General features: G+C 50.5%; 2 protein-coding genes across 3 annotated transcripts; one reads left to right on the top strand and one right to left on the bottom strand.

The window, feature by feature from the left end:
• Window positions 1-2,382: 2,382 nt before the first annotated feature.
• On the top strand, window positions 2,383-13,126 carry LOC120413888 (transcriptional regulator ATRX-like). 2 transcript variants are annotated; one of them, XM_039574861.2, is made up of 7 exons: window positions 2,387-3,058; window positions 3,124-4,931; window positions 5,847-7,194; window positions 9,925-10,762; window positions 10,824-11,254; window positions 11,487-11,527; window positions 11,593-13,126. In XM_039574861.2, the coding sequence occupies exons 1-7, from the start codon at window positions 2,507-2,509 to the stop codon at window positions 13,031-13,033; spliced, it is 6,459 nt and encodes a 2,152-aa protein (XP_039430795.1). In that variant the 5' UTR covers window positions 2,387-2,506; the 3' UTR covers window positions 13,034-13,126. The 2 variants fall into 2 exon arrangements, with proteins under 2 accessions (XP_039430796.1, XP_039430795.1); XM_039574862.2 differs by lacking the exon at window positions 11,593-13,126 and having other exon boundaries at window positions 2,383-3,058; window positions 11,328-11,526.
• On the bottom strand, window positions 7,213-9,769 carry LOC120413890 (conserved oligomeric Golgi complex subunit 5-like). The gene is made up of 3 exons (XM_039574864.1): window positions 9,609-9,769; window positions 8,896-9,549; window positions 7,213-8,836 (listed from the first exon to the last, which is right to left on the bottom strand). The coding sequence occupies exons 1-3, from the start codon at window positions 9,658-9,660 to the stop codon at window positions 7,242-7,244; spliced, it is 2,301 nt and encodes a 766-aa protein (XP_039430798.1). The 5' UTR covers window positions 9,661-9,769; the 3' UTR covers window positions 7,213-7,241.
• Window positions 13,127-13,234: the final 108 nt, after the last annotated feature.

Below are 13,234 nucleotides of genomic sequence, written 5' to 3'. Positions count from 1 at the left end.
TTGTTTAGACAACGTGACTCAACGAAAAAATGTACAAGTCCAAATAGTTCAAACAATTTATCAACTTTATTGAGAACAATATAGCAAAATTCCACAGATTTTAGATTTTTATAGTCAGAACCTGTAAGAACAAAAAACCTACTATAAATGCTATAGTAGAACACAATTGATGGCGGCCACATTTTTTTCGATAAGTTTGTATAATCCAAATAATTTGTCAACTTACATGAAGTAAAATTACTATACACCATACTATTTTGAATTAAAAATTTCTATAAGTCCAAATAGTTCAAACAATATTTCAACAGTATGGAGTACAATTACAGTTTGTTATATAATCCAACTATATGTTAAACGATTGGTACAAAAATTTCAACTTTTATCAAGTAAATTGATCACAGTCGATTCCTCTGGATGATAGAGAACCTTCAACACCCCCACTTCTCCTCAGATTATCAGAAAACTCCCCAAAAGAAGAAAAATGTTACGAGGGCTCATGAAATTGACTTTCACTATTCCAGAAAAAGTAGGCATGCTGTTCTTACCACACACCAAAAATATGTGTACTACATGGTGGACTATTACTGTTCACTATAAAATGAGTCAATTGTTTGGACTACTTGGACTTATCGAAAAATACTTGCCCCCGAGCTTGCTCCCTTCTAATACAACATGTCACCAAAACCACTGAAAAACCACCAACAGATATAGATCAATCGGATAAGGCGGCAGCAGTTCGGCAGCAACGTAAATAACATCACATATAATGGCGGTAAACATTCACCAACTATCGATAGAACTTAAAAATCAAATTTGATTATATCCGAAGTAATTATCACAACAATTGTAGGGTTCATTTTTGCGGTCTTTTTTAAAGTGTCGGCAAAGTAGTGTCGGTAAAGTAGTTTTTCAGAAACTATATAGGGAATAATCAATTTTTTGGGCAATGACTATTTGACGTAAAATCCAAGTTTATAAAAATATTTACATATGTATGAAAACCTCATATAGTTTTCTGCCTAACAACTAATTTCTCATATAGTAAAATCGACCAAAACTATTTTGGGAATGGAATTAATGGTTTGATATATCGTACATATATAGTTGGGTTACAATTTAATGAATAGTAGAGACCATTTGATAAATAGTTGAGTAACTATTTGTCATAAAGTAGTTATATAGTTCATGACTATGCGGGAAGGTTTGAAAAGGAAGCTCTATCGCTCGGTTAGCGCGGAAGTGACGCCCCCCTCGATTAAAATCAAAAATAGTGCCCAGTCACGACGTTGTAGCAGGATTCTAGCAGAATTCTTAGATAGCTGGATATTCTTAGAGCATTCTAGCAGAAATGTTCCACCGTTCTAGCAGGATTCTGACAGAACCAGCTCTGCTAGAATATTTCGTGACTGGGTGATCAGGAACGATCAGGAATATCCAGATTTTTTTTTATTAGGTCCTATAAACATATGAAAGACAATTTTTGATTGGTCCTTTTAAAAAAAAACTCTAGATATTTGAAAATTTTCATATACAGAATATTCCAGTGAAATAGGATCCTAAAGCCCAATGTACATTTTTATGAACAACGGTAAAAAATACGCTCGTTCCAAGGGGACCATAGTTGATCCATCGAAAAAATGTTGTCTTGTCAAAAAAAAAATTTTGCATTAAAATGAAAAAAAGTGATAAGAAATGGTTTTTAATCGTGTTTTTTTATCGTTGTACATAAAAATTGACATTGGGCTTTAGTACCCAATTGGCCCTGAAGTTATATTTTAAATTGATTTATAAATCCATTTTAAATCCTTTCCGGTCATACACATGTCACATCTGCGCAGAGTCATTGACTTAGAAAAATAAGCTTTTATGTTGTGAACAATAATATTACAAACTTAACCTTAATTTTAGGACCCAATTTGCACTGAACATGAGAAAATTTTCGCCTTTCCAAAAATCTGCATATAAAATCCGGTTTTCGTGCAAACTATTTTTTGACTGCTGGAAAACACGCCTTACCACAACCTTACCTTATCTAATCTTTATGCCCGGTCAAATAAAATTTCAATTGGGCAGTAGCGGCAGCGAAAGATAGCCAGAGAGGGTGAAGAAAAACCCCAACATTAACTTTAACTCCCTCTCCTTTGTTCTGCTGTTTGTGAAGCCATATTTCTTAACCTTTCGGAAGTCGCGTTTTTCGGCCTCTCTTACAAACGGTGCACAAAGCGCGACTGCCGATAGGTAACCGCTTTTCTTGTGGGGTGCTTATTGGCCTTCAAGACGAAATTATCGACAACCCTATTATTTGACTGCCCAGCGGTGTTAAATGTTTGCGAAATCCACCAAATCCCACCTATTTGATCCAAACTTGAGTTTGGCAAAGGCCGCCCAAACTTTCCCCAAAACCTGTCCGTTCGTGCTCGCGTTCAGTCGTTTCGTGCAAGAGTTGTCCCAGTCTTTTTTTTTCGTGAAAAGTTTTGTGAGAATATTGAGGAAACGGGAACCTGCCATGGCCTATTCCGACACGGACGAATCGTCCGTCGGAATCAGCTCCCGGTCGGGCAGCTGGCAGATCGATTCCGGCTCGTCGGATTACGAGGGGGGCGTAGCGCCAGCGGCGCCCAAGGTTCCGACTGTCGTTGGGGGGCGTAGGCGGAACCCCCGCCGGAGGGCAGCAAAGGAGGCGGGCAGCTTTCGGGCTCCTTCCGAGCTGCGCTCGGATGATTCGCTGAAGGTTGGGAAGAAAAAGAAGAAGAAGGGCGTAGCACCAGCTCCGAAGGTCGTTCTGCCAGCCGGAGAGCGAAAGCGCAACACTCGCAAGAAGCCACAGGTTGCTGCGATTGCGCGATCTAGTGAGGTCAGCGGAGAGGAAGAGGAGGGTGAAGATTCGGTTGCCCAGATGCGGGCCATGTTGCGACTTCCGACGGTGCTGATCCAGGTGCGCAAGTACGGTATGGATATCGTGGACATTTGCGACCAGATGGAAAACTTGTTGCTTGACGAGGGGAATAACGACGAGATGAGTCGACTTAAGCAGAAGCTGAACAAGTTGAGCGAGAAGGTAAGCCGGATTATGACCGGGATTTTGGATAGTTTTTAGATATAGATTTGTTTTTATTCTTGCAGTGCTACCAGAAGGTGCGAGCTGAGTTTGACTGCGAAAATTTTAAGGAACCCAAGCCGAGATTGTCCCGTCGGGACAAACACAAGCCAAAACCGGTCATCGAGTCGGACGATGACTCCCCGATGCGTCCCCGGCGTTTGGCTCGATCCGACAGTGTTGATTACACATCGCCGGACAAAACTGGCGATTCGACGGAGCAACAGCCGGACAATTCACACCAACGGGATGAATCTGCCAAAGACAGTGGCAATCCGTCCTCTGGTCAGGATGAATCGCCGTCGAAGAATGACACGGACGTTGAACCCGAAGCCCCGTCTGTTGACGAGCCCGAAGACATGGAACCGATTCGTGACTGCCCACCCGAGAACAGCTACGAAACTAGCATCATGGACATTACGGACGGCGATCCGGATTGCAATCTGTTCTTCGACACGGAGCTGATGGCCGAAGTTTGTCCACCGCCAACCGACAGTATGATCAACGAGACACCTTCAATAAATGATGACATTTTCCACGGACTGCAAAACGATCACGATGCGTACACGACACCGATTCACCGGGAGATTGTACCGCCGGCGGAACCGGCTCGACCTGCGTCGCCCAAAAAGCGGGTTACACAGGAGTGCAACACCACGGACACGCCAACCACCAGCATCGGTTCGCGATCTTCGGTCGATTCTCATCGTAGACGGGTTCTCCCGGCGACGGAAACTCCGGTGGTTCAGCAATCTCTCGAGCGGTACTTTACCAAGAAACCTGTTGAGCCAGTTGAGCAACCCCCCGTAGATGACGAAGTCCTGTTTGTCAGTGCAACGGCAGGACGTCGTCAGAAAGCTGGTGACGTTCAGATCAAATCGGAACCAGAGCCAAAGCCGGACGTATTCGTAACTCCTGAATATGTACCCAAGCCGGTCACGGTTGTAACCAATCAGAATCAACCCGAGTATGTTGCCGCTCCAACCGGCCAATATCAACCCGAGCCGGTCGTCCCAGAATATGTGCCCGAGCCGGTCGCTGCTGCAACCTCACGTGCACAGTATCGACCCAAGTCGGTCGCCATTCCAACTCCCGAATATGAACCCGAGCCCGGACCGTCAAAAGCTCCAGCGAAGCAGTGGATGGTGCAAAAACTGGAGGCCAAGGGACCCAAGTTCATCACCAACTCCGATCCCAACCCAAACCGCGAACCTACGGTTGAAGAGCTCCAGTACATCGTGCCACATCAGCCCAAGTTCAGCGTGCCGCCAGCGCCTACAGGAGAAAATCCCGACCTGGAACTAATGAAGAACGAAATCGATTGCCGTACGCGCATCCCAGATCTCTCCTGGATCGCCCAGAAAGCCATCCGTGAGGAAGGTCAACGCGCCAAACGGGTCGAGCGGAACAACGAAAAGCTACAACAGCAGCTGCAGCATTACCAGACCACAATGCCGGAGAATCAGCTGATCCTGGATTACGACACCGACAGCAAGACCTTCATCCGGGTGCACCCGGAACTGGTGAAGACAATGAAACCCCACCAACGCGAGGGCGTCAAGTTCATGTACGACTGCTGTTACGGCGGGGTTTCGGACGTCAAGAACTCCAACGGATCCGGGTGCATTCTGGCGCACTGCATGGGCCTCGGCAAGACGCTGCAGGTGATTGCCCTTATGAACACGGTTGTGTGCTACCCGAAGATGAAAACCAAGCGAATCATCGTGATCTGTCCGAAGAGCACCGTCATGAACTGGGCCCAGGAGATTCAGCACTGGCTGGGCGACATCCAGAGCGGGGTGAAGCTGAAGGTGTTCTACCTGCCGGATAGCTCGTGAGTATCGCGAATCTTTTCAGTCTATGGCTTGATAACCAGAAATACAGCCTTCAATCTGAACAGTCGTATTTTAAAGTTCAATGCATAAATAGCGCGTTTTGTTTTTTCCGCCGACGGCCATGAGGGCCGTATTATTGGAAGAGGTCATGAAGGAAAGAGTGTGGGAGAAACCGGACAGGCGGCTACACGCATGGAGGTGTAAGACTCCGAAGTAAGTCAAGGTCAAACGTAGGAAGACGAAGAGCGAGGTTACTGTCCAGAACGTGAAGCAACTGCTCAGCAACAACAAGTTCAGCCCGCTAGTGGAGAAGAGAACAAAGAACAACAGTGCCAACCCAGCAGTAGAAAAAGCCAGCTGCTGGATGTCGGCGGGGGGAAAGAAGCAGTCATCGTTAGTGCTAGAGCTTTGCAAGCCCACTTGAAGAAGAACAAGGTGAAGTTCTACACCTACGGACCTACACGGTGATAGACCGCACCGAGTAGTAATGCGAGATCTCCCGAACCTGGAACCTGAGCTTTTAAGGGCCGCTTAAGACAGACCATCAGCTGGATGTCATGGCAGTACAGCAGCAGCTTCCCACCGTCGATGAGACACCTTTAGTTGTACTCTTCAACCAGAACAAAGAACCGCACGTGATTCAGTGCAAGAACTGCTTGCAGTTCGGTCACAGAACCAGTAACTGCCGTCTCAATCCCAGGTGCAGCAGCTGTGGGGGTCCTCACAGCACTGAAAAGTGCAACGCAAAAGAAACGCAAGTCAATCAAGAACATGTTACTGGAAATTGCGAATTTGTGGATGGTATTAGTGGGAACCAGACGACTTCTTAGGTTGAAGGCTCTATTTCTGGCCTATCTATGGTTATCAAGTCACAACTATATTAAATTTTAATGATATCCAATTTCTCCTTCCAGCAATATCATAAAGAAGTTGGAGGTTCTTCGCGGCTTCCACTCCATATCCGGTCGCATGGCCAGCGTGCTGCTGATCGGCTATGAAGCGTTCCGTTCGTTGGTGTTCTACGACGCTAGCAACCGTAAGGGCGAGAAACATTCCGAGGGTGTACGCACTGAGGTACGCCGCGTCCTCATCAATCCGGGAGCAGATCTCGTGATTCTGGACGAGGGTCACATCATCAAGAACCGCAAGTCGCAGACGAACCTGTCGGTGGCAGAGATTGCCACCAAGCGTCGGATCATCCTGACGGGAACTCCCATCCAGAACAACCTGAACGAGTACTACTGCATGGTGAACTTCGTGAAGCCGGCCTACCTCGGAAGCGAGAAGGAATTCAACGAACACTACGCGACTCCGATCAAGCAGGGACAACACGCGGACTCTGCCGTGGCGGACGTCAAGTACATGAAGTATCGATCGTACGTTCTGCACAAAAACCTGGTCAACTTTGTCCAGCGCAAAGAGTTTGATGTGCTGCGCGGCTTTCTGCCCGAAAAGTATGAGTACGTGTTGTACGTGCCGCTCACCCCAGTACAAGAAGATCTGTACGAACAGTACCTGAAGCGGAATCCGCTGCGGCAGGAAACGGGAGGCGCACATTTGCTGGAGGATTACACCTTCATGCGTAAGATTTGGACGCACCCGATCGTGCTCGAGCGGGCTTGGGAAACGGCAATGAAGAAAAAGTACGGAGTTCAAGAGCGTCGCCGGGCAACTCGTCGAGCGCACGGCTTCGACAGCAGCTCGGATGATGACGATGACGACGACAAAGATCGAACTCGCGCCATCACAAACATCTGGTGGAAGCAGATCATCAGCGCCGACGACCTGGAATCGCTCTTCCCGAGCAACAAGATGATTTTGCTGTTCGAAATCCTGCGGCTGTGCCAGGAACGCGGCGAAAAGTGTCTGATCTTCTCCGGCTACGTCATGGTGCTGAACATGGTCGAGCACTTTATGAAGATGATCGACGAGCAGGGCACGAATCCGAAGGCGGCCCTGTACGGGTTCAACAAGTTCCGCGGCCCGTGGCGTCCGGGCATGGACTTTTACCGCATCGACGGCGGAACGTCCAAGTCAACGCGGCACGAAATGATCACCAAGTTCAACGATCCGAAGAACCTCGTGACGCGCGTCTTTCTCATCTCGACCAAGGCTGGCGGCCAGGGCATTAACCTGGTGGGAGCGAATCGGGTCATCATCCTGGACACTTCGTGGAACCCGGCCGTAGATCAGCAGGGCATCTTCCGAATCTACCGACTGGGACAGCAGAAACCGTGCTACATCTACCGGCTGTTGGCGATGGTAAGTAAAAGAGGGAACTGTTTTTAACATGTTTAACCTTTATTAGTTCAATCACTGCCCTTGGTCGAGTCGGCAATCGACTCGTCCAGATATTGCGTTATAAGTGGGTAAATTACATCGTACTGGGAAATGTTCTTCTGTCGGACGACCGCGCGGTACTTTTGCAGCGCCCCGGTAATCAACTCGAGCCGGTCCCGTTCGGCGGTGTGCGATTCGAGCCACTGCAGCAGCTTCTCGTTGGACCATCCGGCGGTGATGTGCGGGCTGGCCAGGTCCGACCCGGCAAAACCAAACAGTAGAAAGAGCACGATGTAGGGCGGAACGGCGCCGTCTTTCTCCTGTTTGACGAGGTCTTCCGGAGAGGCGTTGAGCAGCGTAGACATTGCCCGCAGCATACGGAAGTTCTTGCCCAGCACGGTCAGGTCGGGGACGATGGGTTTCAGGGCTTGCTCCAGGTGATGGCAGTCGGACTTGAGTCGTAGCCGTCCGGCCATCGAGATGGGTCTGCACAGGGCGGCGTTTTGGACGAAGAGTTCGATGCAACGGCGAGCCAGGTTGAGGCCGCACTCTTCTATGGTGGTCTTGTCGGAGAACGGAGCGATGTGTGAGTTCCACGAGCGGAGGAGGAAATCCTGCAATTCTTGGACGTAGAACGACGGTCCGGCTGCAGTTATGGTGGCCGTGTTGAGTCCCGGTTCGCGATGCATCGACAGCAGGATTATGTTGACGGCCGAATGGATCGAACCGATCAACTGTTGCATGATGGTCAGCGTGATAGTACGACCTTCGTTGAGGCTTTGTTTCAACTTGCTAGCGGACGGTGAAGCGGAGAACTTGGTGCCAAGATTACGAATCAACCGGCCGATGGCTTCCTGGTGGTAGAAGATGATGTTCGCAAGGGTAATGTTCTGCGACTGGGCCGCGTTCGGATTGTCCAACACTTGTTGCGTATCGCCACCTAGCTTCACGTTCCGCTCGATACGATTCCAAAGATCTTTGTTCGAAACGCAGATAACGTCCGTCACCTGCCGGGTCAGCCGATCGTCCACAATGGCCGCATTCAGCTCGGTTGAAGCAACTCGGACGACGGCATCGATGACCTCCTGGTTGGGAAATTCAATGTCCACCAGAACCATCTTCAAATTGTTGGCGCACTTTTCCAAGTAACCTGCCTCCAGCGAAGCAAACACCTGCTCGTCAAACACAAACGGACCATGGTCCAGCTTCTTCTCCAGCCCACGGGCCACCGAAAGCAACTTGGGCAGTCCCTGCTGGAGCGCTTGATAGACGTGTGGAGTGTTGGATTGCGCGTTCGCGAAAGACGTCGTCAGCTGACGGGTCAAGTTGGTCCAGAAATTCGACCCGATCGTCTCGGCCATCCGTTTGCAGTCGTCGGTTAGGGCCAGATCACTGTACAGCAGACAACGCTGCAGGAAAATGATCTGCTGACAGTAGCTGTGAAATTCGTCCAGAAAGAGCCACTCCAGCGCTTGCCACAGCTTGGAGCGAAAGTTGGTCGAACTGGTTAGGACGGGCGCTTTGCCGGGTCCCCTAGTCTGTTCCGAGCGATCCTTCGTGCCGGAGGGGTCCGATTTGCGCAACTTACTAATGTCGGAGGTCGTGAAGCACTCCTTGATGGAATCTACAACAGAAATTCAAAATTATTGCCCGTTGATCGCAACCAAGCCTCAAAACCCTCACCCTTGATGTAACGCTGGTACGTCTCCAGGATGTTCTCCAAGCACTTGCTCAGCGTTTTCATGTTCAAAAATATCCGCAAGCAATTCTTCGTCTCGTCCTCCTTTTCGCCCTGAATGCTCTGGAACAGATCCCGGTGGGCCGTCTGCACCAGCCGCGCCTTAACAGCCTTCACCGCTCCAATTTCCTCCCGCAAAAAGTCGATCCCCGTCAGATCCACATCGTCCATCAGACAGTCCAGCTCGTAAATCACACTCGCCTGGTCCGCCAGTCCCGGCGCGCCCTCCAGCCGCTGATAGACGTGCAAAAACCGGCCACTTTGCCGCAGCAGGTGCGACAACTCGTGCAGCCTCGCCAGAATCTTCGTTTGCGTTTCCGTCTGCTCGTACGGCACGTTGACCATCTTCTTGAGCCGGTCCGCGCTGGCCTTCAACCGTTCAATGTGGCCCGACACGGAACCGACGGCGGCATTCAGCCGGCCCGCTTGATTGGCCTGGAACAGCAGCGTTCCGTACTGGTCGCGAACCTGCGTCTGCAGCTGGGCGGACACCTTCTCCAGGCCCTCGGACAGTTTGCCGATCTGGTCCGTGATGGTCATTTTGGTGGCCAGTTTGGCCTTTTCCTCTTGCTTGTCCTGCAGGAATACGCTGAAGAACTCTGCGGCGGGAAAAACATTGAAGAAGGGGTTCACTTCTTTTGGTTGATTTTATGCTCACCATCTTTTTCTATAGTTTCACAGGTTTTGAGGGTTTCGCTATCCATGGTCATTGCGAATCCAATCGATGATTTTATTTATTTTTTCTCTGATTAGCGTACACGTCGCAAATTTAATTCTAGTTGACCAATTTCAAAACAAACATTATGGAAAATGACGACAAAGACTTTGACAGCTACACGGCTGTTTGGAATTGACAAACTTTTGTTATTATTCAAAGCTGTTTACTTTGAGGGGCAGGATGGTATTCAACACAAATAAATTAGGAGGTGCTATTAGCCCTATTTTTTTAATTCCCAAATTTTCTTCTTCTACAGCATTCCATGGAGGAGAAGGTGTACTCGCGGGCCGTTACGAAACAGGCGATGAGTCACCGGGTGGCGGACAAGAAGCAGGTCGACCGCAACTATAGCATGGCCGACCTCGAGGAGTTGTACCATTTTGAGCGCGTCGACATGGCGGCCCGGCCGAACGCCGCCCCCGCCGAGGACGAGCTGCTGTCCAATTTGCTGTGGAACAAGCACAAGCTAATCTTCCGATACCACACGCACGAGACGATGCTGGACAACAAAACGGAGCAGGATCTGACCGAGGCCGAAAAGAAGGTCGCCTGGGCCCAGTTCAAGTCGAAGCATCACACGACGGATGGCGTCGCGGGACTTGGGCTGGACATTCTGGGTGGTGGACTGGGTCCAACCGACTCGCAGCTGTCCGATCCGGACTTGGACTCGCAGGTGTTGACCGAGCTGGACCTGGCATGCACTCCAAACTACGACGACGACGTCAAGCCGGAACAGCAGGCACCGCTACCGCCGTTGGCTCTTCCGGTGCGACAAATGGCTCCGCCGACGCCAAACAACAAGGCGACCATTTTTGGCGATGATCCGTACAACACGAGCTACGGCGGTGGGTTGAGCATCATCGAGGAGCAGAGGCAACGGTTGAGTTTGAAGCCCGAACTGGGGGTGAAGCGCGCGGCCTCTCAAGTTACGGTCAGTGCCGCCGAGGTGGAACTGTTGCGCGAGCTTGAGGAGAATGCTGTCCAGAAGAAGGTTAAGGGAGAGGATGATCATTACGAGCCACCAGCCAAGAAGAAGGTTGCCGCGCGGGATGTTCCAGTGATGGACACAATCGACCTGTTGAACTTGTCCTACGGTGAGAAATGTGGGGGAATTTAATTGCGTTTGTGATATCAACTTCTTTATTCTGCTTTCAGAGGGCGACTCGGAAGAGCCGCTCGAGGAGAGTCGCGAAGAGCAGTCGACAGAGATGGAGGTGTCGATTCCACCGTCGGTTCCAGTTTTGAAGAGTGACAGCGGTTTGTCCATGATCGAGTACGATCCGGTTGGAAGCACGCAGGAGTTGGCGAGCTACGCTGAAACCACCACGACCACAATGAACTCCACCGTAGACCAGATCGTTCCACCGCCGCCGGTCAGCTACGAAAAGTTCAAGGCCAGTCTGGTCGAGGATCCGTCCGTGACGACAAGCACAACGACGGCGTCGCCAGCCGCGGTCGTCGTGGTGGCCACCTGCAGCTCTCCCGCGGCCGTGCCGGCTCCCCGCGTGATTATGACGCGCAGTATGAAACGAGCGGCCGTGCCGTTGAAAGCGGGAGATGTTCCCGCGATCAAGGCGGCGAAGAAGGTGGGTGTCGCAAGGTTGTTCAGGGCCGCGCGCGCAGAACTGATTCCGCTTCCATTTCTCTTCCTTTTTGCAGATCAAATAATGAAAAAGCTCTCTCTCTTTTTGCTATTGTCGAATAGTTGTTTATTTATTGTCCTTTTTTGTAAATAGTTGATAGCTTAGAATTAGTTTTTTTTTTTCTGTTTTCTCGGAAGTTGTGCAGATTAACGGCGTCTGCTTACTCTCTCTGCAGATTCGTGGCATCGACGATGGTGGAAGCGTGTCGAGTGTCAGGTAAAACTGCTAGTCTAACGTTATCCGAAAAACATCAAACTAACAACCTGGCGATTACTTTTCAGCTGTGAAGAAAATCGATGTCGAGCGCTGGTTCCCTTCACCGGTCCTCGCTTCGCGATGAATCCCGCGTTGAAGGCCTTGCTGGCATGTACCCTTATCCGTGCTGACCCAGACAATCCGTGCCGAGCGCTGGTTCCGTACGTACCGAGGGTGTCCCTGTTGGAGGTCATCCTCGCCGCTGCCTTCTCGGAGCAACTTTCCTCCACGGAAAGCGATTCCGAAGACGATAGTAGCAGCAGCGAAACTGCGAGCACCTCGGACTCGTACCCGATGGGGCTGCTGACCCAGACGTCGACGCTGTCCTGGACGGCGGCCGACCTGGCCTCGCTGGATGAGCACATTAGCGAGTACTACTCGGCGCTGTCGGATTTGGAAGACGAAATGGATTTTACCCAGCACACGCTGACCGATTCCCAGCGGGCGGCCGACCAGCAGGCTCGCGACGAAAAGGAGCACGCCGAGCTGATGGAGAGTTTGCACGAGACGCGCCAGGTCGTGACGGCGGACATCCTGCAAGAGCGCTGCCGTGCCGTTGTTCCGTACAATCTACCGGTTTCGCTGTGGACAGCCGAAGAGGAACAGGAAGAAGACGAACCGAAAGCCGTCGTATTTCACGCCAGCTTGGCCGAAGCGCTGACCAGCAGCAACAGCTGCGCTCGCGGATTGAAGCGAAAGCGCGAGAAGGAACTTCCAGTTTCTGTAGATAATGTCGTTTGGAAGAAGCCTCGAACGAGCAAGGTCTATCGCGCCAAACGGCGATCCATCGCCGCAGCGGTCATCCCAATTCCGACCGCAATCGAATTACCTGTCGAAGAGCCTGAACCGGTAATTGCGAACACAACGCTCTCCTGGGGAGACGAAGAGGTGGACTTTTTGGATTGGAACATCTCCTGCGGAGAAATCGAAGAACGTGAAAAAGAGCGTCGCCTGGCGGAGCCAGCAGAATCTTCGGCGCTCGTCCCATACCAACCTGCGCCATCGAAGAAGGTGCAGCAGCCACGCCTGGTCGTCATGTACGGTCCAATCCGATCGTTTTGGGATCCAAAACTACTCTCGAGCCCGCTGCTTCCGCTCGTGAACGAACGCAAGGGTCAAATCTTGAAGGCTCAACACAACAAGCTGTTCCGATTCACCCCCTACGACAAGCGCGATCGCAAGTGGCGCAAAGTCGAGCAGGTCGTCACCGTCGAGGTAGAAAACACCTGCCGCTCGCTGGTGCTCTACACTGGAAGCTGCCATCAATTGCCGCAAGAAGTAACGGTTCGCTACCTGCTGCACCCGCTCCTTGTGGGCTATCTGTCCTTTTGCCGTTACGCGACGCAGCATTCAACGATGCGTGAGACGGAGTCGGCGATCAACCGAGGAACGAAGCGAAAGGTCGACTGGCAGAGTGGAGGCAGCAGCAGCATGAAACGTTCACGCGCGGTCAACAGTGCGCCGTAATTTTCGCACATCGAATGCGAAACTGGATTTCGTTTCCGAGACTTGAGAAAGAAAAACTTGTTTTGTTTTTTTGTTTAGTGCTTAGTGCATTAATATTTTTTTCGTTTTTATTATTAACCTCTTGATGTAACGTGGTAACAGTAATACTAACATCTACCATCTCGATTCCTCTCATCACTAAATGCTATTCTTTGTTTTATA

This window comes from Culex pipiens, chromosome 2, assembly GCF_016801865.2.
Source record: "Culex pipiens pallens isolate TS chromosome 2, TS_CPP_V2, whole genome shotgun sequence".
Classification (NCBI taxonomy): domain Eukaryota; kingdom Metazoa; phylum Arthropoda; class Insecta; order Diptera; family Culicidae; genus Culex; species Culex pipiens.
This window is presented reverse-complemented; position numbering and strand designations above follow the sequence as displayed.